At 42.8% G+C, this 26614-nt stretch overlaps 1 protein-coding gene across 4 annotated transcripts in view; it reads right to left on the reverse strand.

Annotated features, from left to right (window-relative positions):
* Positions 1–1359: 1359 nt before the first annotated feature.
* The window catches only part of scube1 (signal peptide, CUB domain, EGF-like 1), a 65550-nt gene continuing 40295 nt past the window's right edge, over positions 1360–26614 (reverse strand). Inside the window, exons 8-23 of one of the 4 annotated variants that reach the window (XM_028397716.1) lie at positions 23695–23811; positions 14317–14439; positions 11698–11814; positions 10815–10937; positions 10598–10717; positions 9437–9535; positions 8175–8291; positions 7903–8058; positions 7567–7770; positions 7309–7470; positions 6789–6956; positions 6234–6395; positions 5949–6146; positions 5632–5784; positions 5463–5542; positions 1360–5373 (exon numbers count right to left, since the gene is read on the reverse strand). In XM_028397716.1, the coding sequence (XP_028253517.1) occupies positions 5221–5373; positions 5463–5542; positions 5632–5784; positions 5949–6146; positions 6234–6395; positions 6789–6956; positions 7309–7470; positions 7567–7770; positions 7903–8058; positions 8175–8291; positions 9437–9535; positions 10598–10717; positions 10815–10937; positions 11698–11814; positions 14317–14439; positions 23695–23811 (2252 nt within the window). In that variant the 3' untranslated portion in view covers positions 1360–5220. Of the gene's footprint in view, positions 5374–5462; positions 5543–5631; positions 5785–5948; positions 6147–6233; positions 6396–6788; positions 6957–7308; positions 7471–7566; positions 7771–7902; positions 8062–8174; positions 8292–9436; positions 9536–10597; positions 10718–10814; positions 10938–11697; positions 11815–14316; positions 14440–23694; positions 23812–26614 lie in introns of all 4 variants that reach the window. The other 3 variants (XM_028397735.1, XM_028397743.1, XM_028397726.1) reach the window with 3 other exon arrangements.

Raw genomic sequence — 26614 nt, forward strand, 5'->3', positions numbered from 1 at the left:
CAGTAATATTCTAAACAGGCTGTGAACCTCGTCATTAAAGGACACTGCCACTGTCAGTCAGAGTTACAGCCTGCTTACAGCTGGGTTAATATACTTACACCCATTGTTCTGTAATAGCACATGTAATTCCTCTGTTGATGTCCTTAAAATAATAATTATTTAAAATAAGGCAGACAGGGATACATCACCAGAGTTTGGAGGGTGACATGTTTATTTCTCTTCTTCTTCCTGGGGGTGTCACCTTACTGACAGAAAAACACTCATCTCAGAGTCAACACAAAAACACTCAAACTCTGACCAAATCAAATGAAAGTGTCATGCTGTGATGGATTATAGCTCTGTGCAGGCTAAAAGTAATGGATATTTCTATTCCAGTTTGCTGATTTTACAAACCAGGAGCACTAGCAGGAGACAAGGGGGGCAAACGTGTCACTTATGTTTTGTGTCAAGCCGAAAAATGAAGCCAAAAAAAAAGAGAAAAGACATGTAGGCGAGAGCTTGTAGATCCACCTTCAGCGGCAATAATTAGAAGATCTTATGGCTTTGTCTGTCTCTCACATGGGTGTGCAGGAATTTCAGTCAACTTTTCTTCACAACATTGCTTTAGTTTATTGAGATTTTTGGACATTCAATACTCATGAGGTCCCACCACAGCATTTCATTTGGTCTAGGCCATTGCAGAACAAATGATTCCCTCATAGCTGCTGTGCTTTGGATCCTTGTCCTGTATTTTCCTGCTGCAGGGATTAAATGTCCCAGTTTACCTTGGATTGGAGTAGGTTGTTGGACTAATGTGACCACCGTGGATGGACTATAAGGGTCCACTATACTGATCTCTGAGAAACGAAATGAGCTCCAGTCAACAGTGGGATGATTGCATTGTCCAACACCCGCCCTGCTCACCTGATGTACCCCTGAGACAACTACTACTACTACTACTACTGATCACCATTTTACCAGCATTGATGACACCATCTCCCTGGAGGTCAAACTTGGATCTGTACATACTATGACTATGAATCCTAAAATGTCAAAAAACAGCACTTTATAACAGTCCAGTTAGGTTTAGGGGCAGAAATTGTGATGGTTTAATCAGACAGATGGAGGACTTAAACGGTATGTGGAGTGTTCTTGATACGGCGTCCAGATCTGCCGCACAGAAGATAAGAGCAATATAAGCACTGTCAGCTAAATTTTACAGAAGCGTACTTGAAGCTTGTGGTGGTGGTGGTGTAATGCATGCTAAGCCACATCCAGCAAGAGATAAGAGATATAATGAGCAGATATGGGCAGTTCTTCTCTGACTCCACACAGACTTACAAAAGAGACGACCTGAGTGGATTTTCTGCTACTGTTTTATTTAATTTGTTCAGTACTGGAGTTTCTTGGACCAAACAATGGCACAACACTGCGTTACAGTTTCTCTCTTTGGGTACAATCGACTAACACAAACGTTAAAATTATTCCTCTACAAAATGGACTAAAGTACACGCACACATACAGTCTCTTTCTCTATCACACAAAAACACACACTTGCACACAAATTCCTCTCTCTCTCTCTCACACACACACACACACACACTCATTCACAATAGAATACATTCTCAGGAAAAAAAGCAGTCAATTATAAATTTTAGAGCATTTCATATTTTTTTATAACACTCATATTGAAGAGCACCCACCTCAAACAGGAAGCGGGCCGTACCATGTCTGTGTGGCAGCTATTTGGCGAGGCCTGGAACAATACCTAACAATATGCTTTTATTTTGGAAAATTCATCCAGTGAGACACTTATTTCCATTTCTTCAAGGGGTGATTATCAGCCAATGTATATATATATATATATATATATATATATATATATATATATATATATATATATATATATATATATAAAGAAATTACTTTTCAATTATTTTGGAATTAAACAACCAGCTCAGTGCTACGCAGGACCGCCTGCCTCAGCCTATTAATTACAAATATTTCACATGACCGCAGACGCTTTTCCAAAGCTTTTTGATTGATTTCCTACCTTCTAGCCATTTCAGTGCACCGAGAAAATCAACTTGCAGAGACCTAAAAAAATCAATCCTGTTTTTCTAAGGTCATTAAAATTTGGAAATACATGGACACAGGGTGTGGGGAGTTTAGGCCATTTGGTGCTTTCAAAACAGACTGTACACTATTACTGTTATCCTAGCTTGCTAACACATTTTCCTAGCTAGCAGCTGCTATTATGCATCGTCCCCAGAACAGAGAGAAAAGTAATAACTATAAAAAATTGTGGACAGAATACTAAGAGCAACAAAGTTTTATAAGATATTATGGAGGCTCTTCTTCCTGCAGAGAACTGTTGATGATCTGAATCAGGCACGTGGAGTCTTGGAATGGGAAGGGTTAAATAAAATGAATAATATAAGGAAAGCTTCACAGTAGAAGAGGAGGTGGATGCAGTAATGCTTTCTATTCAACGTGCATTGACACGACTTATTTTAAAATAAATGGTTTTATAGGTTTACATGGTGCGACTCGACTAACATGGAACTAGAGGTCAGATTGACTTAACCAGAGACTAATGGAGGCCTTTTAATGGCTTTTGTGACTGGTCTCTTCTTGACCAAACTATTTATCTCAGCTATCTACAGGTTGACTGTCACAGTGTGCAGGAAAACCCAAAAACCTCTGCTCTGAAAAGCGCCTAGCAGGTCATGTAATCTGTAGCTCGGGAGGCTCTGCTGGTAGCACTGACCTCATCCTCCTTGTGCCCAGCACAAAGACTTAAAGGCTTTCTTCCTCATCAACAGCAATGCTAACAGGGGCTTTAACACCAATTACAGAAACTACATAGTATGCTTTTCTTTTCCCCTCCCCACCACCTGGCAGGGGAGGCAGGCGTCTTCTTAAACAGATAAAGTTCACTGGCTTACAGTTGAAGCTGCTCAAGTGCTACAGACACAGATAGGAGATGTCTCTAATTCCGACTACATTCACCTTCAGACCAACACTCTGTACACGTTTTTCAACTCCAGTCACATTGTGCAGATATAGAGTCCATCTTCAATACGCAGTAAGAGGAATTTATAGACATATTAGTACCAATGGGAATGACACAGAAACATTTAGTTGGGTTATAAAGGAAAAGCATAGTATACACACACTATACTTCCTATTTAATGGGAAAAAGTGCATCTGTATATACTGTATGTAATGCCATCATACAAGAAGCCTTAATGGAGATGCTTCTTCTCTCTGGCAGCTATATGACATGTTTGAGGGATGTAGCAGGACTGGGCAGCGAAACACAAACTGTAGTGGTGCTGGTTGATCCGACGCTTACACTGTCTTATCTCTGTGCGCTTAACCCTTTGAGATTTGGAAGCTTTGATCTAAATGGTTCCCTTTACCTTGTATATGTGTGTGTGTGTGTGTGTGAATGGGGCTTCTGTAGAAGAGATTTCAGGCTAACTGCAAGCTACAGAGTGGGAGCAACAGGAGACACAGCTGTCGTTCTCTCTCATCGCTGCCACGTGTGGCACATTTCAAAACAACACAAAACAAATACGTAACAGATCGTTTTTCCCTACAGTTTAAAATATAAAATTCAAGTGCAATTAAAGTTCCAAATATTAGTTACATCACATACAATTCTCTCTAAAGTAACAATCTGTTACTTGCAGGTAGTTTATCTCATCTTGTTATTATACATTTTTTTTTATTAAAAAAATTACATTATAGACTTTGTGACTCCCCCAATTGAATCTGTCCCTGTGCTCCAATGGAAAAAGCACCAACATGAGGTGGAATGTAGATTTTCACTTTACTTTTTAAGTGCACCAATCACTTTCTCATCGCTGCCTTTGTGCACATTGGGGGCCAATAAAGTGATCCAGTTCTGGATGCATACTCCGTGTGGGCCACTGCATCATTTACACATCATGCATGTACAGCTGTGTACATCCACACATTTGTCAGTACGCCATACTCTGAAACCTTCGAGATGTGGGCTTCTGCAAGTTCCATCATTTTCAGTATAAATATTACAAAACAACACAACACAGAAAACAAAGTGGGGCAAAGTTAGATGACTAAAGGCGAGGAAAGATGGAGGGAGTCTGGACAAGGTGCAGGAGTGTGAGAAGATAAGAGTAAAGTGTGTGCAGGGTTTGACGGATGCGCTGGTTTACTGACAGCCGTTCATTAAGAAATACTGCTGCGTTCTTTTTATACGATAAGACGTCTTGTTCTCACTTCACAGGTTATTACCGCACATTTTAAAGAAACAGCTGGACACTTCTGTTTTTTTGGACTGATGGATGAGAATCATTGACACTCTTGACTCTCAGACAACATACAGCAGGTTAAATGTGCCCTCACAATCTGCCAACTTATATACACGTGCAGCAACACTGTAAGAAATACATGCAGTGGCTTCCTTCTCCGAGGATATATGGGGAGATGTACACTGCTCGTACAGCTGTCAACATGTGTACAGTGGCTGGTTAGCTTAGCACTGAGACTTTGCAATGCAGGACAACAGAAAATCAGATTGGTCAAAGTTAATGATCACTAACTGCAAAGCAGATTGTCTCTGCTCTGGAGGAAAAACAGTTTCTCCACATTCCTGTCATTAGGCTAGGCAAAGCTAACAAGCTGTAGCTTCATATTTAGTTGGTGAGGCTGTGAGCTACATTTAGGCTGTAGGTTGTTCTGTGCCAGCACACAAACACTAAGCTACATTTTACACACACCAAAAGTCAGTCAGTATTGCAGCACATTGTTGATGTTATGTAATAACTCTTGGTAGTAAATAATTATAATAGCATTACTGCATGTAAGTGTTGTAATTATTGAGTTGAGTATTACTCAATACTCTTATATTGAACCTTCACTGTGGGTTAAGTTGCTAAATTATATATGCCAATCCAAAAAGACATGTAACAGCGGTTATGTGAATGGGCCTCTCTGCTGCATCATTAAAAAAATAGTACCACCGGCCCTCAGTCAAATCCTATAAAAACAACTACACTGTTAGAGAGAGGTTAAGATGCATCAAGCAGGAATGAGGACAAAAGCAGGACATGAAGATTAGTCACAGAATGGGTACATTGATTATAGACTGGGAAGAAGCAGACAGGAAGGGGGGGGTTAACATTTAGGTTGCTTGATTTGGAATGACGCAGGATGACGGAGGTCTTTAACAGGACAGTGTAGGGGCCCTGTCTATTTGTACGGTCGCAGGAACCTGGTGACTTTGGAGCGCAGCAGCTTGATGAAGGAGCGAGGGAACATCTCTTTGGACTCCTGTGCTGTGTATTTGAAGTAGTTCTGTGGGTGGGCCAGCACGTCGAACAGGGCTTTTATCAGCTTCTTGTCCTGCACACAGGGGCAATCGTATGAGGTAAGGATGTGTTCATTTTTATATATTTGTGTGTAACGGCAGCAAGGCTCACAGTAATCCTTACCTTCAGTATCTCCTGGTGGTTCTCAGAGGCATAAAGCCTGCCATCTCGTACTATGTCCTCTATCAGCTTCTGGTAGTCCTCTACAGCATAACAAGGTTCAGTGAGAAATATGTAATTTTGCTATAAATTTATAAACATTGAACTTTTTGTTACAAGGTTTAGGACTCACCATCATATGTGACATAAGGAACTTGGAAGCCTTTGCCACTGTTGCCCTCATTGGACTTAAACTGGATCCAGAGCTTGCGAGAGCGAGAGGTGAAGGCTATGGGCCTCTCATAGGTCTGACAAGTCTCATAGGTGGTGATAGAGGTGGGCGAGACTGGAAGGACAAACAACAGGTTAAAGTCTTCCACATCCTGCTGCTCCTTAGCTCTTTAAACAAACAGTCTTAAGTGAGTTTTAAATGAAACAAGATGCCTTATTGTTTATTGAATTTGTTAAAAAATATATAATTGATTTTATTATGATTCCAAGCATCTTTACCGCTCTTCCTCATGACTAGTACGTCTCCACACTCATCCTCAATGGGGAGGAAGATCTCCGGCACCACGATGAGGATCCGCCTCTTGTGTGGTGGGTTAATGGTCCAGACACAGTCCACATTTGAAGGGTAATCTCCGGGGTAGTTAGGAGATTCAATGTAGCCCGTGTACTCTCCGAGCTCCCCTCCACACAGCTGATCTGAGGACAAAATATCAGAAACATTATCAATCTCTCTGGATAATTATTACACCTGATGATGTGGAGGCAGGATAAACGTAGAGTTACTTTTGCAGTGGGAGACGTTGGTAGCACCATCGAAGTCGGTGGTGGTGTTGCCGGGGCAGGTGATGCAGTAGTTCTGCCCAAACTCAGACTGATAGGTGCCTGCTGGGCAGCGGATGCAGCGGTGAGTACTGGAGTTGTAGTAATGTCCCGGAGCACAGTGCACTGAGGAAGAGGAGAGAGTCAGCATACGCACACAGTGTGACAGAAGGAAGATAAACACATAAACAGCAGGCAGGCTATTTACATGATAGATCACACAGCTGTGATAATACTCATTACAGAACAGGCATATAAACAAAACACTAAACCCTGTGCAGATGACTTTAACATCTACTTGTACAAACTGCCATCACAAACACATCTGCACTGCTTTATGGCAGCGTTTACAATGAAACTGCTGACAAACGACTTATGTTGTTGCAAATACCTGAACTGCATTAAAATGCACACATTACACAAGAGAAAGTCTGCAGAATATTTAACGTGACCAAGAGTCTACAGAAAACACAAGCAGGATAACATGCTAATACAAAAGACATTTCAGTGAAGGCTAACCTTTGGCCTCACAGTCTCTGAAGGAGACAGATCCTTCATACTTGGTCATGAGGCCTCCTCCGCAGGGGAAGCACAGAACCCGGCCTGGCTCTGGCTGGTAGGAACCAAGTGGACAAGGCTGACAAGGACGAAACCCATCAGCAGAAAACTGACCTGCTGGACACTGACCTGAGGGACAGACCCAAAAACATCTGTCTCTATTTTCATTTACGTATTTATTCATTCGTCTTTGTAGCCTTTTAAGTTAATGTGTAATATCAGTCAGTTAATAACGCTAAAAAACCCTAAATAACACTGATTTCCTGTTCACAGTAGTTGATCAGATTTACTTTGCTATAATGGCCACAAGATGGTGCTAGAGAAGACACAACTGCAGTGCTGCTGTATTTTTCAGCATAAAAACATATGAAACACAGATTTTCCTTAAATGTTGTTTCTTATGACTCTTTTCAGGGATCTGTTGCCATTTTAGTCATCTTGTGTGTGTGTGTGTGTGTGTACCATACAACGGGTGACTTACCTCCACACTGAGACACATTCTTGGCACCAGCAATGCCCTGACCTTCTGTGATGGGACATGGCTCACAGGACAGCTGACCCACAGTATCCTGGTATGTACCAGGAGAACACTGGACACACTGCTCCTGCTCTCCGCTGTAGAACGTCCCGACACCACAGCTCACTGAGGAAACACACACACGTAAGTGTTTCCTGAAACCACAGAGCACCTGGTTGTGTCAGAAACACAAACAGACATCCCTCTAACCTCCCGCCTTACCACATTTTCCATCTCTGAGGACTTGTCCCGTGCTGCAGGTCTCAGCACCCTCTGGTACCCTGGACGGTTTCTGGGCCACTTCGTACTCTGTCCCAGAAAACTGGATGTAGAACTGCTGTTTGTTGATGGACTTTCTGAGTGTCCGCATGGCGCTCTGCAGCTTCTGCTTCATCCTCTCTCGCACACAGTCCACATTACAAGAGTCTGAGGTAAACATGACATAGAGTCGCATCATATAGATTTTCTCTCAAATGTAATACCTTCTATTAAATCTCTTCACACTATATGTATGTTTACTATTAAATTCCAAGAGCAGTACAAGAAGGATCATCACACCTGAGGCTTCTTCCTCCTTCATCTCCATTTCAAACTCAGCTGTGATGTGGGAGACCTCCTTTGAAGGCGATTTGCGTCCTCGTCTGCGCTTCTTAGATGAGTCACATTTGAGGTTGACAAAAGTAACCTGGCAGTCATCGGTGCAGGGAAACTGGCCTCCTTTCAGGCAGAAAAACAGACAAATTCACTTAGGTGCACATGTCGATATAATTGATTGATATTGAGCTGACATGCTGCTGGGTGTGTAATGCTCAGTGTGAGACGTCCTGTACCTTGCAGACTCTGTTTGGATGAGTCTCTGTGTTTCTCCTTGTTGCGCGGCCTCAGGTGACACTTGGCATCTTTAATCTTGAATCTGGCCTTCTGTTTGATGGGCGGTGCCAATGTGTCTACTCATACACAGCAGAAAGAACACAGTGACACTTAATTTCTTTTACATGAACTGTGATAATGCAAGATGACAGTTTTTGCCCTCATAGTCTGATTTCAGGCCTCTGGAGAGCACACGGTTATGTAAACAGCAGCTGTTTCAGAATTTTGATGCAGATGTGAGATTTGTGCGTTTAATGTTAGGAGAGACAGAGAGAGAGAGAGAATTTTAACCCAAACCATAACCTTTTCCATCCCTGGACTTGGGTTACTTCTTGGGTTGTTTCTCACTTTCTGTCTGCATAGGCTCCACAAATAGTCATTCTTGAAGAAACAAGGACACAATCCACTCGCTTCCTACCCACAAGTGGTGGGCAATGGAAAATGAAGAGGAAATTAATCATGGTCTCTGCAGTGTGGATTGGGGACTTTATTACTCTGGGCTGCTGATTTAGTGGTTTACATAAAAAAATCTCCAGCTGCTGACTGTGTGGCATCAACAATTCACTCTTTAAGTAATGTGGTCAAGTTTCTCATAAGTTTGCATTAAATGCCAGCTAGATGAGATGCCCATAGATCAGTAACAGACATAGAGGTGCACGTATATTAGGGAAGAATCTCAGTCTGATGTTGGTGAAGTGTGCTGTCTACACATATTCTGCCCTAAAGACATATGCTGTATTTATCAGGCACAGCAGGCTTTTGGTCACAGTGAGCCTGTTTCCTTGCATTGCATATGCATTTAATGGAGGGTTGTGTAAATAGGAGGAGACGTGTTAACACGCTGGGCCTCTGCCACTGAGTTTACTGCTGCTTCCGATTTCTTACGACATTAAAATGTTATAAGCTCTGCACTTTAAGATGTAGCCAAGTAACTGAATTTTTCACGCAACCGCTGCTATTTCAATCTATGCGCTGCTGTAATGCTACACCATGTCAGAAAGGCAATTTGACTGCGTAACAGTAACATGAGCATTAAAAAACAATCGCAAGCCTTTGGGAACTCCTGTGTAATGCAGGGATAACACTATGGTGTTTACATGCTGTTATAAAGATTGGCATGCGCAACACGTCCTGAATATAACTCTTGGAGGTGGATGTAAGCATAGTCATATATGATCGGGCTCCAACTACTCCATTTCCCATCATGCTTTGTTTACTGTACCAGCACAGGTGGGCAAAGCTGCTGTGGCATTTCTCTTCTGAGGAGCTTTACCAGGCTGGACGGGCACGCCGCAGCTGAGTGTGTAGCTGTTCTCTGAGTCTGTAACACAAACACACATAAAAACACATATGAGATTTTGATGGGAGTTTTTTAGTCTACAAAAATTCCAACAAAAGTTGTGTTTAGATTGGCTAGTGCCTGAGCAGAAAACGCAGTCAAGGAGTGAAGAGTTCTATAAATATTTAATGATCTTATTATCCTGTTGTGTTCAGAGAGCCCAAAGGAGGATGTGCTGCCATGTGACCTCAAACCCTGATTGTGAAATTAAAGCCCAGATGTGAGATGTATGAATCTGGTCTTACTTTCTTAATGCTCATGTGTAATAAAAGATGCATTTCAAGTAAGAAATGAGGGATGAAGCCTTCAGAGATCATAAAAGTTAGATGATTAAATAAGAGCTGGGGCTGATTTCAGCCACAGGAATTTACATGGCTCCCTCCCTCGAAAATTAAGATGTACTCCAAAGAGACAGAAAAACAAATATTTCACTTCATGCCTGAGAGCTATCCATCATTCTAACACGATGGCTGCCAAGTTAAACGGAGCAATAACCACACCGTGGAAAAAAAATGCCATGATCAAAGAATGTAATCGATTTACAGATGTGTGTTATAAGTACTATTGCAGGAGGAGAGGCAAGGGTTGCCAGACGAAGTGCTGGGAAGGGTGAAGCCAAGAAAACGTTGCAAAGTGAAAAACACATCAGTCTGAGTGGAGAGCCCCCCCTGAGGAGTCCACAAATACAGCAATAAAGAGAATAAACAGCCTCAACAACCATCAGTGGAATAAAAAGGAAGAATGATACAGAGAGTTGTAACTGCCAGCTGACTCCACCAGAGAGCAGCAACGTGTGCAGCATGAGAACAGTGACATTATGCCTCAGAAGGAAATCATAGAGGGATTTATATGTGGAAGATGAGTTGCATTTAACATGTTATTCTGGCATATCTTTTTTTAATTTAGGCTGATTGAACACATCCCTTCAATCTCTTGCTTGTATGAGCAGCCCTGTCTATTTTATTGTGATTTAGGCTAAAGTACACCAGAAAAAAATATTTCATGTTAATGGAATGAGCCTCAACTTTGTATGTGTGTGAGTACCTGCGAGGAAGAGGGCGTTGGATGGGCAGGACAGCGAGCAGACCTCTGCACCTCCGCTCTTAGTGCAGGTAAGCTGGGCTCTTGGTGCTGGCTTCCCATTGGGCAGACACTTCACCGCCTCTGAGGAACACAAAGAGTCACATCACCATGACAACCACCTGAGCCACATGCATGCGTGCACACCTCACATGAAGAAGAAAACAGAGTCAGTGCTTACCGATGCAATCTTTCTTGTTCCAGTGGAGTTTCTGTCCGGGTGGACACACACACTCGTAGCTGCCCTGGGTGTTTATGCAGCTGTACTCACAGCTTCCGTTGTTGATGCTGCACTCATCGATATCTAAAACAGACCACAGAAACATGATAGTCAGAGTCTTCTTCCATGCCCATCCATAAACCCGCTACAGTTCCAGAACCCAGCTGCTCACATCATCACCAGATCCCCCTTCAATCATTAATCACATCCCTCCTGCCCTGCAGCGGCTCCACTGGATCCTTGTCACATGCTGAACTAACTTCAAAATTCTGCTTCTCATCTTTAAGGCTATCCATAACCTCTGGATAGCCTGTCTGAACTCCTACACATCAACAGACACCTTGTCCACATCTAGATCACAGACACAAGGGATAAAAACGATTGGGGTATCTGTAAATGTCAGCCATCCCAGCCAAGAGTTAAACTAAACTGTAATTGTTTTTATAATGCTGCAGATACATCCTATTCCTGCTGCTTGATCATGCTTCCTTTAAATCAATGACGTCAGTCGGGACTGTCAGAACTGTACGTGTTGACTGAGCTACAGGTGTGTGACAGCACATAAAACACACTGTGACCTTGCGCTAACACATTAACTTGCATATTTTGTAAACACACAACAATCCAGGCACACAAATACACACAATATGTGCTTTATACACACCAAAAACTCTCAAGAGCTACAGGCCATTCAGAGGAAGTGAGGTGTGAGAGCGCTTTCAGCAGCAGCCGTCTCCGCACACTCGGATGACCTCCTCGCCTTTCACACTTTGAAAAGCATTTCCCTTTCAGATGCATACACACATTTTATCTTTTTGTGACATGAATCCGAGCAGACACCTACCTCCGCAGTGAGTGAGGCCGTACAGGATGTACCCCTTGTTGCACAGGCACTCAAAGCTGCCGGGGTAGTTGATGCAAGTGTGGTCACAAGTTCTTTCAATGGAGCACTCGTCGATGTCTGAAAGGAAACCAAGAGAACAGATACGTGACTGCTGAGAACTTGATAGCAGATAGCATCCACTAGAAGGTAATACACATATATATGTTTTCATCAGTGTAAGTTTTCCCATAATGAACAGCACTACTTGTAACCAGAACATATTAAACATGTCTTAAGTGGCACTGGAGGAGCTCTGTCTGAGAAATTATTGTGGGAAAATACAATCCGACCTTATGTAACAGCCTCAACAACCACTAACAACTAATAATATGTAGATCCCCAGGAAAGGATGATTTTCACTTCTTTATCTGAAGGTATAGATGCCCAAGGATTAGACATTTCTTTACAGCACAGGTTACAGATGGACCTAATAAATATGGAGATACGGAGGCCAACTCAGCATGTTCAAGTCTCTGTCATGTTCCCCAAACCATTCCTGAACAATTTCTTATAGATTGTCTTAGGTTTCTTATCCTTCTGAAAAAATGTCTGCCATCAGGTACCATGTGGCCTGCAACGGTATAGGTAGGGGGTACGTGTCAAAGTAACATCCACATAAATGCCAGAACCCAACGTTTCCCAGCAGAGTTATGGCTCTGAGTGATTCATACAAAGTGATTCATTAGTTCCGGACAAGTTATTTATCCATTGCTCTATGGTTCAGTTGTGACACTCATGTGTCTAATGAAGGTGTTTTCACAGTGGTGGGCAGGGTTCAGTGTGGGCAGAATCACTGGTTTCAGCACCTTGTACTACAGCAGCCTTTTGTTTTAGATCAGATTACATGAGCCTGTAACTCCTCCCCATGATTTATCAACACCAACATCATTATTCTTTATATTGTATTTTCTACCCAAAATGCAATCTGTTTATTTGCTTAATGATGACTACCGTTTTAAGCCATTTCACCGGTGTTCTTTCCCATCAATGATGGTGGAACTGGATTCATGCCACAGTAATGGAATTATAAACAGGTTAAACTGTGGTCCGCTTCAGTCTGAGAACACAGAAGTTTTGTTGTGCTGAATGGAAGGAAAGGTCAGCCTGATGAGTGGCTCAGAGACATTTCAGTCTTAATGACTCATATATGGACAAACACAAGCTGCTCACCAAGGACTAAAGAGGTCAGCCCATTAATCACAGTCGACATTATAGTAAACAGATACAACAGTTCCATGCTAAACTAGGACAAGAGTTCCTAATAAACCAATCCAGAAAAACTTCATCGGAAGGACGTTGGGACACCTCACATTCACCGTTACGTCGATGTCTGTGAGAGTGCGTGTGTGTGCGTGCACGCTAGCCTGTGCATGCGTTTATGTGTACTTGCCCAGCACCAAATATTATTAACCTAGGAGGAATGGAGGGCAGCTTTTCAGGCTCACCTGGTTTATTTCAGGCTGTACCGTGGGGCTTTAGAGGGGCTAAAAATACAACATGTTATAATGGAGTTTGTCATGCAGAGGAAGTTGTTAAGGCCTGGATGTTGGCATGGTAAATACTCAGGGCAAATGTCCATGTGAGGACTTAGCTTGCCTGTTCAGAGAAAGCCCACAAGCAGAGTTTACATAAAGTGAGTTGGGCACACAGAGGTTGCCTACAGCTGTTTAATGTAAAAATCACATACATATTCAGGTGCGTGTTTTGTTTCGTTCTGTGGGACACACCCTTGATCGTGATGCAGCGTTTCAACAGAGTTTGCTGACATTTATCTAACTGCTGGCATTCTCTCAGCCTCTCCAAACATTTAGAATAGAAGGAATCATTTGTGGAAACTGCCTGTGCTGCTATGGCAAACAATTAATCTGTCTGCTTAGACTTCTTAGCCAGTTCTGGCATCTGCTCTAACACTGGCATGTAGTGTATCACCAGGAGCTATTTTCTCTGGAGAAGCTCATGGGCCGCACAACATTTAGAGCTGACAAATGAAACATTACATTTCATTTTAAGGTCACGCTGAAGCTGAACAGGGTAAAGTCAGTGAATAGGAGAAACCTGGCAGCCCGTGTTCAGTGGCAAAGGTGTGTCAGAAACAGGCATGGATGCTGTGATGTGGCGAACAACACTCAACACCACAATATTAAAGAAGCGCCGCCGACACTGAACGGTTAATTCAAGACATACACACACTATTTGAGGCTGGTGGTTTTGGGCAGAGGACAGAAGCACCTCAGGGTTTTGTTGTTAATAAAATCATTTTGTGTTAAGTCTGCTCTGCTGTCTCGCCTGCTGTAACTTGTAACCAGGAATCTGCCTTTGGTTGTGCAAACAAATCACTGATCACAAGGAGGATTCTGCATGTAACACTACAAACCCAGATGAGGCAGTCAGCTACACACTGCTGCAACAAACATGTTTCCAGGACAAGATGGCTGAGCACACAAAAAAAAGAAATGTTAAGGTCATCTTTTGCTTTTGTTCAGATGTGTATAGTAAATCAATTAAAAAAGCAGTATCTGCCACTTAAGCAGTTAATGTCTCTATGACACAAAGGGAGCCTGCAATGTGTCAGTTGCTGACCTTGACATGTCCGTTCATCGGTGAGCAGTTTGTGGCCTTTTTGGCAGCTGCACTCAAAGGAGCCCACGGTGTTTCGGCAGAAGTGATCACAGCCTCCATTGTTCTCCTGGCATTCGTCAATGTCTGGAAGGAGAAAATAAGTAAAGACCAGATCAGAAATAGCACAAATTTGAGAAGAAGCCAAACCATTAATGTCCATTTGATTCACATTTAAGATGCATTTTGAAGTGGACACTTTAAAACAAGACAAAATAATTAGTTCTGCCATCATGTGTCTATACGCAAACCCACTACCACCCCCCAACCCCGTTCTGTTTTTCTTTCTCTCTTCTCCTCTGCCATACATCTCTACAGGAGCACTACGGGGCCAAGATCTGGAGGTGCAGAGACACACCCAGAATCTCTCCTCCTGGGTTCCACAGTTTAGACACTACTCCTTTTCTCCACATGCTCCTCATTTCCTCAACTCTCATTTCTGCCTTCAGCCCTCATCCCTCCATCCCAATTCCCCTCAACCCTTCATCCCTCCCCCTCTCCCTACATTCCCTATACAAATAAAGCCATGATTCAGAGGTGTAGCCAGTGAATCTCACTTTACTTAAGAGTGGACAGGAAGCTCAGCCCCTCATGTTCACACAAAGACACTGAGAGGTGAACACTTCACAGGCAGCCCCACCGTAAGTCAGGTATCATTAGTAAACATTCAGTTTGTTTCAATTTCTTTATCCTCAATCACAATGTTTATTGACATTTCCAAATGATGTGTGCATCATACATTTTTTTGTATGCTAGGTTATTCAGGCTTCAGAAAGCAAAGTGAATCGGCCTTTGGATGTTTAGCTTGAGGCTTATTCATAGGAATCCCCCTGCCTCATCCCATGACACGCTTGTTACCTGGAACTAATGGAGTCTGTCAGCTGGTAAGAGAGAGAAGACTATCATGTGAAGCAAGTCCATCAATTGTCCACCAATAAGTATTTAAAGGATCGGTGATAGCCATGGTCACCTTGTTGATGTTGATGAACGATGTGATTACTCTCTGCAGCACCCAAAAAGTAACAAAAAGTAAAGATTTCCTGGAAATGATCTAGCATTTGGCATAAATGCCTGGCAAGGAACAAACTGAATTCCCGAACATAATGAGGACATGCAGTATTGAATTCTTTGAGATCGCCAGTATAACCATGATCCAGCGAGTAGACTTCCTGCAAAACAATTCACTGCAATGTGGCACATAGGTGTAATTTTTAGAGAAACAGTTCCTGTCATTTTTCAACTTTATGTCTCACAAAGAAGAAGTTGGCAGACAGAATGTGAAGTGAGGCTTCATTAAAATCACATTTGGGCTCTAAAACCATTTCCTCATCTTGCCAAGGATGGAGAGGTGAGAACTGTTTTGACTGATTTGACTGAGTGTATGCATCCTTCATCCCAAACAGCTCTAAAACCAGCAGCAGGTTGGCTTTAAAGCACATACTATACAACAGACAGCATGGGCAGGTGCTATGACTGCTGGGTACAACATTCACAATGCGTCCCGCACTAAAACAAATAAACACACACATGGTCCTGGGAGAAAGTGTCTGCTGAATCCTAGTGGAATAAAAGCTGGATACCTGAGCTCTAACCCAGGTGTGGTTCAGGGATCCAGAGGCACATATTCTAAAATAATAATAAGACGGATACAATCACCCCCGAGGCATCACTTTCAGTGCCAGCTACAAACCTGCTGGCAGATCGGGTTTCACCAACTCCCGCCTTATTTCCTCGCCTCATCCAGCAGAGCATGCCCTCAGATGAACCCACATGTGAAAAATAAAATATCTTTCTATGCTGACCTGTACATACAAATTCATGTTTCTGCTCATTTTGGATGAAAATTAGTGCAAGTACACCCTATCCAGATAGTGAAAGCACTTCTTTCTACTGCAGTAAAAATGTATTAGAGGGAGGGAGACCGACAATTAGAGGAGATCAGGCTAGACAGTTTTAGAAGGTGAAGGGTAGAAAGAGGAGATGTGGAGCAAAAGCAAAGGACAAAGGAGGGACGATAGTCTGGCAGATTACAAAGGCTAAGCTCTTTTTGATTGGTGCTCTAAATGATGAAAACTGTGAGGGATTAGCACCTAAGCTCTTGAGCTAGGGAATAAGTTGAGCAAGACACCACAGAGAAAGAGGAGGAGGAGAGAGGATGGAGGGAGACTGTAATCCGATGACTTTTCCCAACAAAGTTTGAGGAAACGTGTAGTGGCTGTTGCTGGTTTATTACATGGTTTGGTTTATATAGCTAATCAATTTAATGTTCCGTGAAAACAGTTGAAATGACTTTTTGTCGTAAAGTTGTAAGTGATGCTGGAATGTGGCTTGTGTTACTTGAAATGTATATTTGACAAAGAAAAAGGACTTTTTGAAACTTTTTTGCTCACTTTGGAATAGTACTTCACTACACAATCAATCGCCAAGGTGCAAACACAAAAAGCTGTTGTCTTGGAATGACAATGTCTCAACAGAAGACACCAAAGTCATTTTTTTTAAAATTTAAGAGCTTGCATGGCAACTGGCCCTGTCAGCCAGTTCTTAGGAGCAGCGAAACGTCTTCAAGGGGACGAGTCCACTTGTTCTGCTTGAAGCTTTTGAACACATAGGTAGAAACTAGCAAATACACAAGGTGCAACAAACACAATACTGCAAAAAATAAAAAATTAACAGAGCCCATTTGATTCAGAACATCATGCAAAGCAACAAAAGAGCATAAGAGTTACAGATTGTATGTAGATCATGCATATATACTGATGCCAACTTCTGTATATTCTTGTTAGGCTCCTTAAAACCTGCTAAAAACCTGTGTACTCCAGACTGACTGTAATTAGGATTTAGCGGAAAATGTCCTTCCTCCCATGCATGACCATTATTTTGATTTGAAATGTTCCTCGGTGTAGCGTGATAAGAGCCCTTATAAAACAGCCACTGTGTTTTTCCATCAGGGTAGACTCAGGCCTCCCTGGCCTGATCATCTCACTGCGTATCCTCAGGAAGATTCTGCTGAATGAACTCTTCATCTAAATATGGAGCTGAGACAGGAATCCACAACGAGCTGGCTGTGCTCTGCACTATTAAAAAAAAAAAAAAAAGTAGTAAACTCCACGTCCTGCTGAGCATTGTCAGCGGCCTTTTAAAGGGATTGCCCCTCCATCTGGCTCTAAAACGGATTTCCCTGTGGCTGATAGGAAGAGAATGAGGCTCTGCTTTTATTTATTTATTTATTTTAGGAGAGTGGGACAGGTGAGGGCATTAAAGTATGCCTAGATATCTGACTAATCATCCAAAATGTAAACTGTTTTTATCAGTTTCTAATTAATTGTATACTTGTGATTTTACTGTTTTCCATTGTTGTAGTTTTTTAGTCTTTTTAGTCTACATATACACAAACATTTTGTGGAAATTGTCTGTATTTCTTTCTTTTTAAATAATAAATTAAAATGACACAGAAACCTCCAGAAGAAAAGCCTTAGGAAAGAGGAAACCTAGATCCTCTCAGGCGTGTTAGCAAGTGAGCCAAATACACAAACAGAAACACACACATCATTCCCTCTCTGCCCACGTCGTCTCCGCTCTAATGCCTATGTAAAAACAGTGGATACCACCCTGGGTCTACCCAACACAGACAGACACAGCTTCGTAATTATTCTGGCAGCTGGCAGAACACTGCATCTACCCACACTTAATGGCCACTCTGGGGGATGGCTGAGCCTTATAATAGGGTATATAATTACCCTTAATGGAGCTTAAATAAGCTTTGAGCTTAAATAAATACATTAGGCCTCTGCACATCTTGAAATGATAAAGTTTGGAGCAAAGAGAAAGGGGATAGATAAAGACAACTGAAGAGTGTGTGAAGGGAGGATGGCCTGGCATGTGTAGCAGCTCTACTTCAGAACTGGTTCTGCAAATAATGGAGTAGTTATATAAAGATAAATCATCTGGTATGGTTCATGCAAATACAAAAAACAGTATTTGCAAGTGTTGGGTATCTCTAAAGCAATGCTGCTCTGCTATGTAGGATGTTGCAATGCAGAATTGTCATCATACACGACCATCTGGATCGCTACAAGCAATTATAGCAGGAGGTGTTTGTTAATGAGGGAGCTACTAATTAACTGCATAACACTTCACATTGGACTGAACATGGACAGCACTGACGGACAAACCTGGATCACACATATTCACACACATATTCTATCTCCTGGGATCTATAACTGACATTTACTCTAGATGATCGATCCTCTTTGCTCCCTTCAATCAATAGCTCCATCCTTTGCTAGAGACTGTGGGTCTCTGCTGTCTACATTTGTATGACATGCAATTTTTGGGGGTTTAGACTTTAGAGCAATTTAACAACCAAAGAAACAGAGTTACTGTAGTCAGCGATGAAAGTCGTATGTCCGACCATGAAAATCAGAGAGCAAACAAACGCTGCAGTGGACCTGAGAGGTTTACTTGATGTAGCAGTGACTAACTGACCAGAAATGTAAAAAAATATTCTCAGAGTTGGTTAAGGAAAATATTCTAGATTTAAAAAAAAAAACACAAAAATATCAATAACCCAAATAATAGACCTCCTACTGAATGGAATTTCAAATGAATAAGCTGGAAGTTGAACAGTGACCTTTAGGGAATGCATTTTTCTTCTAGGGTCGATATTTTAGTAGTGAACTCTTCACATACACTGTGCTGGCCACAGATGAGGCTAAGGGCCAAAAGAGAAGGCTTGCTAACATCCACCTGGGCCAAAGGAAACAAGCCCTCCGCCTGCTTCTCTGTGAGCCTGAGGGCTGCATTTGAGAAGCCCAGTGTTTGGAATGAGAAACCCAACTCCAGAGACCCTGATGCTGCTGTGGGGCTCAGCTGCCTGATTAAGACTCAGCAGCTGACCCGATTGATCAGCGCTTCTGCCACCAGGGAGGGTGGAGTGAGTGAAGCCTGACTCACCTCTGAACCCTGTGTCCAGGGGTCAAGAGAAAGGTCAGACTGTTATGTAAGCTCATGGTGTACCACACTACTTGAAAGACTGAGATGAAAAACAGAAAACAAACAAGCAAACCGACCACTTAAACCTGTTTTAGTCATGATTGTAGGAATGCATAGCTCATAACTCCAGAGAACAAGCTGCACACACTGGAAAGGAGTTGTGTAGTTTTACCAAATATTTGCAGTAAAACTCAATTAAATGGAATACATTTGCAGAAACCCGAGCCTCCACAAATAATTATGGATGGAGGATAGGGGATCTAGTTTTCTTGGAGAGCGTTGGTTTTCTTCACAGGGTGTTGTCAGTGGCGAGGACAGACATCAGGCCAGGAGGCAGCGTGTATTTGTTCAGGTATTAAACGACCCCAGAGCTTGATTTTGTTTAATAACAAACACTCTACGGGAGCGTGCGGGCCAAGGAAAACTCTCAGTTTTATACAACAATAAAACAGCCAGTGATCTGAGCCCGCGCTGACCGGAGTGGGGACTGCCGGCCATGGTGCAGTCATGTAAGGTAATACTGACCGCAGCATTATGACTCAGTGTGCCTGTGTAAAGTTGATTTGTGACTCCTAACTTTGGCAACAGGGACACACAAGCTACTACAAAGACAAACTGTATCAACATGCCATCCCATGAAAGTATATTTATGTGTATGTTCTTGAATATATATGTATGCGCAACATGACTGCAACTTGTTTGTAATGCAACTGTGTTTTTGTGAACTGTCACAATTGGAGAAAAAATGGAGGTTAGAGTGGATGGTGGCACTCACCAGGGTTCACTTTCATAAGTAACAATAACTATTTTTACATCCAATCAACATCTGGTCAGCTTGCTAATGTTATGTGTATACAGTTTGAATGACCAACACAATTACTTTTCCTTTGAAAGTGTGTGTCCTACTGAGCTCTGATCGTTCTCCGGGTTGCAGCAGCCTGGGTTCATTTCTAGCCTCATTGTCCCCTGTCTCTCCCTCCTTGTTGCTTTCTGTCAAATAAAGGCTGAGATAAAAACCCTTTAAAAAAACATTTGCCCATATTTGGATTAAGCAGGAGTCAGGTGAACTCAGGTGTTGCCAAGATGACAGTAGCTGGAGCCTCCACAAAAAGCTTCACAACTGCTCTACAGAACCTTGTAGGTAATGCAACATAAGGTCGTTCTATCATCTACACTTTAAGATGAGGTTTTAGAGTCTAGTATTTTGTTGTTATGGGTTAAGAAGCTAAAAAATCCATTATTTCAGTCTGGTGTCCCCATGGAAATAGAGGAACAAACACGTGTTTGTGCTGTAGTCGGTGTGTATTTTCAGGTCTTTTTTTCTAGGTAGAAGAGGAATGCAGGCCAGTGAGGACGTGTCTCAGGTGCCAATACACACTGTGTACTGCTACAGCACAGTGCATCGACCACACGCTATCCACAGACAGACACACATCCAACCTCTTGTGAGCTTGTATGTGTACAAAATACAGGCCACCTAAATGTGAGTTAATTAACCCACAGAAACAGGAGCACACATGGACATCTAACCTCCAATGTGCACCTTCTAATTTAAACATCTGGAAACAGCTAGAAAAAAAAATCTCTCTCTGCTTCTCGCTCTCTCACCCAGTCGTCGGCACGAGAGCCCCGCGATGCAAACGCCTCCTCAGCTTGGCGCGTCTGTCATCGTGAGAGGCTGAACCGCCTTGTCTGTCAGCGCAGATAAAAGGGCGTTTATCAGACTGGTGGGTTTTAAACATGCCCTACATAGTTTATATTGAAATGATTATGATAGACAGGCATGACAGGGCACATCCCCTTGGCTTTAGAGCAAGGTAGAGGCAGACAGGCAGGGATAGAAGGAGAGGTGGGGAGAGAGCTGTCTGCCTCTATCAAGCAATTTACTGGCACATTAGATGAGACCACCTCACAGTGTGGCATTTATCCTGCTGCTAACTACAATGTTCCATAACTGGCTAAATTATACCCTGGCCAATGCACTACAACACACTGCTAACATGATGGTGATTACAGGTGCCACCAGAGTTAAAACGCACCGTGTATAGTTTTCAAGAAAAAGATTAAAATTCAGATGCAGCTTTGGCTGCTTCCATTCCAGTAAAGGCTGGAAACCATGGCCCCACACTGTTTAAGAGCCTTGAACATCATTGCATGTGTCTCAATGAGTGTGTGTGTTTTCCTGCTTGGTGACCAGGTTGATAGATAGTGATCGATGTGCACTGCCTGCTCTGTGTCTCTCAGCTCCCCTTAGCACTGGATTTATGAAACCCCGAGGCTGATTCACAGCCAAATTATGTGGGCGTGGCACAGCTGGACTGCGCTCCTATCCATCTTCCCCACTCAACTCATGCCCAAAAAAACAGAGAGGGGACTTTTCATATTTCCAGCACTGTAAATGCTGGGTTCTGTCAGGGACCACAAATCACCAGGAGACAGAGTGGAAGTGTTCGCACAAGCTGCTGGGCTTGAACTTTACACCAGGGCAGGCGAAAAGATGTTCTCCCAGCATGCAGCTGTGATTTTAACATACCCATCAGCAGGATGATGCTGCCAGAATGTTTTTTTTTAATTATATGAATAATAAGTGCAGAAGATCCAGTAGTACTCTGTAATTTAACTTTTCTATGGGTTTGTGGGTTAACAACATATCAGGTTACTTAAACCCTGAGTAAACCTAAACCGAACCAGCGACGTTTTCAGGTTGAGCATAGGTGAGCTCAGTGCTGAACTCTGGGAAGGAATCGACTGTGCCAGCCTAACTTTTCTGGTCAATACACAACATTGAAGAGATGGTTATAATAAATGCTGTGGTTATTTCTCAAAGCTGCTTCATTCATTAGCAGGCCAGCAGCCTATTATAATATTAAAACTATCCTGCTGCTCCTATATGCAGCAGATTACCACATGTATCTGCACCATTATCTGTAAAACCAGCCACATTGGGGCTTCTGGTGATTTGTGATGGATTCTCAGGCTCTGTAAATTAAGATAATTATGAAGGATTGGTTGTCCTTTGTTAAGCATTTTTGCAACTGTACTTACTGCATCTGCAGCTGGATGGTGCTGTCTGTGTGAGTGTGTGTGTGTGTCATGGGTGGAAGGAAAGGGGAGAGAGACAGAGAGAGAGAGAGAAAAGAGTGACAGTGGCCAGCATGGGCCTCACTGTTCAAACATCTCAAAGTTTGCTGACGCGCCGTCTGCCTGGCAGGCCTGAGACAGCTCCGGCTCCAGGATTTTACACACCTACGTGCCACATTCTCAGACTGCCTGACACTCACACACACTCCAGAACATACACACACACACACATTTATAAGAGCACAGTCACATAAGGTGTTCAGCTTCTGTTACACAAACAGCCAATTTGCTGTCACCTGAACCAATGCCTTGTTGCTATGACGACTCCCAACTGTATGCCCCCCTCAAGCATGTGTGTCACGTGTGGGGTTTTGCTGGGCGGTGATGTGCATCCCTGCTTTGTCTCTACTACATTCATGGTGAGAATGAGTATGTCTGTTCTGTTAAATTAGCCGTATGCAATGGTGAATGTGTGCGATCAGTGTGTTAAAAGCTTTTATCGTAAAGCTGCTTTGTGCACAAGTTGGCCTATTTGATATTTAATGTCGCATCCCTGTCAAATTCATGCTCTGTAAATGGAAGTACTACAAGAAGATGTAGCAACATTAAATAAAAGCCCAAATGAAACACAGGAACTGTGTATCATCCTCCATGTTGTCTGCCACCAAGAATCCTTTTGTAGAATATTCTCTATTTTCTCTTCTATCTTTTTCAACCCTTTGATGGGGAATACTCTACCATTTACATGCAGTATATTGTTCCTGCATCCTAACCATCCGGACTAAAAACAAACATCATTTCGAAGCAAAATCTCTCTTTCTAGCCTTAAGGAAGAATGATTGCCTATAAAGACCAATGTGTGACTTTGTTTGAACCCACAAGTTAGCCTCAGTTAGACTGTTTGTTTAGAGGAAAGCCACAATGCTATAATAACCTCTTGGGAAGTTAAGGCCCCCGCTGTGGCATCTTCTCCTCGGACCACCATCATTGACATCAGCTCTGGGCTGTCGGAAGTGGAGAAATGCTCAGTTGCAAAAGCAACAACAACAAGCAGCGGCAAGCGCCAATGACCGCGACCAGAGCTTGGTGGGGCTGGAAGTGAAGCGGATGGAAGGTTCGGGGTTTGGCTCTTGATCACTCAGATACCAGTCAGGCTCAGGAGGACTTGGCCTCTTTTGTGCATGTAAAGCATTTACTCACTAGCTAGTGTGCACCACTGACCTTTAAAGCATATCTGTGGACCTCACGCATTTTCATGTCTTTACTGACCTTTGCAGGTTTTGCCGTCTGGCTGCAGAGTGAATCCTACAGGGCAGCTGCAGCGCACCCCTGTGGCGGTGTCTTTACACGTCCTGTCGCAGCCACCATTGTTCACGGCGCACGTCTCTGCAGATGGAGGGGACAGAGGTGGAGAGAGGAGAAAAGGGGTTGTTAACACATGACCCCTGCTTCTGAAACCCAGACAGTACAGACACTGAACGGTGTGGGTTGAGACAAAGCTTCATGCGTTCATGAATACATAATAACAGCACAGGAGGACATAATGTATTCTTTGTCATGTAGCTTTGTCAACACACAAATGAAAAAAGTTATATCTCATCAGACCATTCTTTCATGAACAGAGACATTTTATAAAGATAAATACAAGGCTCATAATGTAGAGGGTCCCATGAGGATTTATTACAGACATTGTAACCTTACAACAAAACAAGAACACACAACACTGTGCTGACAGAAGAGGGTGGCCCAAAGGCCGGTCCTGTTTCCAAAATTGACAAGAAATCAGTTAACACAAATAAAAAGGTAAAGTTAAGGTAAGTAGGTGGAAAAATAAAGTTAGTACATTGAGTGCTGTAAGTCTAGAACACACTTGGCAGAACCAGCGTGTATATTTTTTCTCCAGAAAAATGTTCTTGTACGTAGTGCAGATAAGGTTGGCTGGGACTTGTGAATATTGCATGAGGTGATCCTAAAACAAACACAAGCTCATGGTAACTCTACCTCACCTGCCCAGCCACTGTTGCTTTAGCAAAGCTCAGCACACACTTGCCCAATAGGCCTCAAGAAGTGCTGAGGAGGCCAAAATTTGACATTGAAAGGGATTCATCAAAACTACACCTAATAAGGAAGTATCTCTTAGTAATGGCTCTTCTTTTGATAGACTTCATAATTCAGGGAAAATCCAAGTCCTACATATCCCAATTGTCTTCAGTACATGAGGTAGGAACTTTCTTCTTACTGTTTAAATAAATATTTGGTCAGATTCACGACATATAAAACCTATTTTCTTTATTTCCTAGAAAGATGACATTTTGGAATTCAAAAGGCTTCTGAAGGGCAACAGTGTATTGTAAATGAAGGATCCCTCCCAGCCTCTTTGGCAGCTTTTCCTGTTTAATTAAAATGCCAGGAGATTGTGTGCTTGAGTGACGAGGGGGAAATAGGAAAAGCCCATTCAGACTGGCAAACACATCCACATCAAGAGGTCAAGGCATTAGCATAATGCCCTTTCAGAATGCAGAGTCACAAACACATCAGAGCCAAGATGGCTGATGCTTTCTATCAAGAAACAGGAAGGTATTTGTAGATTTGTTTGTGTTCCCTCATGCAGCTCCAAACAACGTCAGTCTCACGGCTCCTTCCCTTAATCTCTGTTTTCTAGCCCGTGTTTGTTCCTTGCTGTGTTTATCTATCACGGTTCTGTGTTCATCATTTGAAATCCTTTTCATGTCTCTCTCAGCAGAAGTTCTGAAGCCAGATTGCTAAACTATTTCAAATGCCAAAAATTTAGACGTTTTGCAGAGTGAAAAAATTTAGCAGAGAGGAAGGCTTGAAGGAGAGACACTCCATCACGCAGGCAGCATGTCTGATGGACCTTGTAGTTTAAAGCTGCAGACCCCTGTCTCCCTCTGTGTGTGTCTGAGAATGTGCACTGCGTCAAGGTTTACGTGCCTACACAAGTGTATACAGTCAACAAGAGTTTTTGTGCGAATGAAAAGGTGTATGTGCATGCGAGCAGGCTTGATGTGTGTGGAGGTGGTGTTTATGGGTCAGAGTGATTTATATTGAGTACAGTGGGCCCTATCATTAACTAAGGGTGAGCACAGTCCTGCTCAGAGCCCCCCCTCTCTCTCTCCAGGCCACGCCCAGCCCAGCCCCAGGGCCCGGCTGAGTGCAGGAACACAGATGAAACGCTGAGCCTGATTGATGTGCTGGACAAGCCCTTCATACCACCTTCAGCAACTCTGCATATTTCTTTCCATCTGGTTTGTTTGAATCTGAGTGTGTTGTAGAGGCATATTTGTCCATGTAGCTTCTCTCTAGCAACAGTAAGGTCAGGTGTGTCATGTCTCCTGTATGTACACAGGAAGTGTTCAGCAAAGTATCAAGTGCACGTCACCACAATAATTCTAGTGTAAATGCAAAAAATGGCTCAGATGTGCACCATTACACCACCTAGATGTGTATCAGTTATGTCAGATGCCCATGAAATGAATGCTGTTACATAGACATGACTGTGTGCCTTTGGATTTTTGACACAGCAATAATAGTTAGTTCAACAGTGCGAAAGCTTTTACCATCAAAACGTCTACCTGCACATCAAATTAATGTTTTCAGACGTGCTTCTTGAGTTTGCAGGATACCTGGCAACCTCACATGACAGCTAGAAGTTAGCGGTGTCTCAATTTATAGACAAACTGCATCACTGCAGTGAGACAAGGCTGTCCTGTTTCAAAGCCTGCCATTCTTTGGTTGTAAGCATTGACAGTAAAAACTATGGGCAGAGCTTCCGTGACGTCACCCGTTTGTTTCTGAAGAGCCGTTCTGAGGCTCGGTGGGAGGTTCCAGGACGTTGATGACCGCCGCCATGTTGGCAGCGTCACGTCCGCCAAAACTCCAAATATGGACAAAAAGGGGGAGTACCAGCGGGGTGTAGGGGGGCGGGCGATCGTGGAAGCAGGAAACTCACGTTGTGATACGTCAACTCTGTCACTCAAGCGGCAACGCCCATAATTATGCGTATTTTTAAGTCAGAATACCATTGAAACGAGTGAGTTGTAAAAAAATTCACCCCCCCTACAATTGACACTAGAAGAGAACCTATCATCTGAGACCAGAGTGGTTTTTTGTACCAGGCTGTAAACATGTTTTTTTCTGCTGTGAAGTCGGCCATTTTAACATGGGAGTC

The sequence above is a fragment of the Parambassis ranga genome, chromosome 2 (genome assembly GCF_900634625.1).
Source record: "Parambassis ranga chromosome 2, fParRan2.1, whole genome shotgun sequence".
NCBI lineage: Eukaryota > Metazoa > Chordata > Actinopteri > Ambassidae > Parambassis > Parambassis ranga.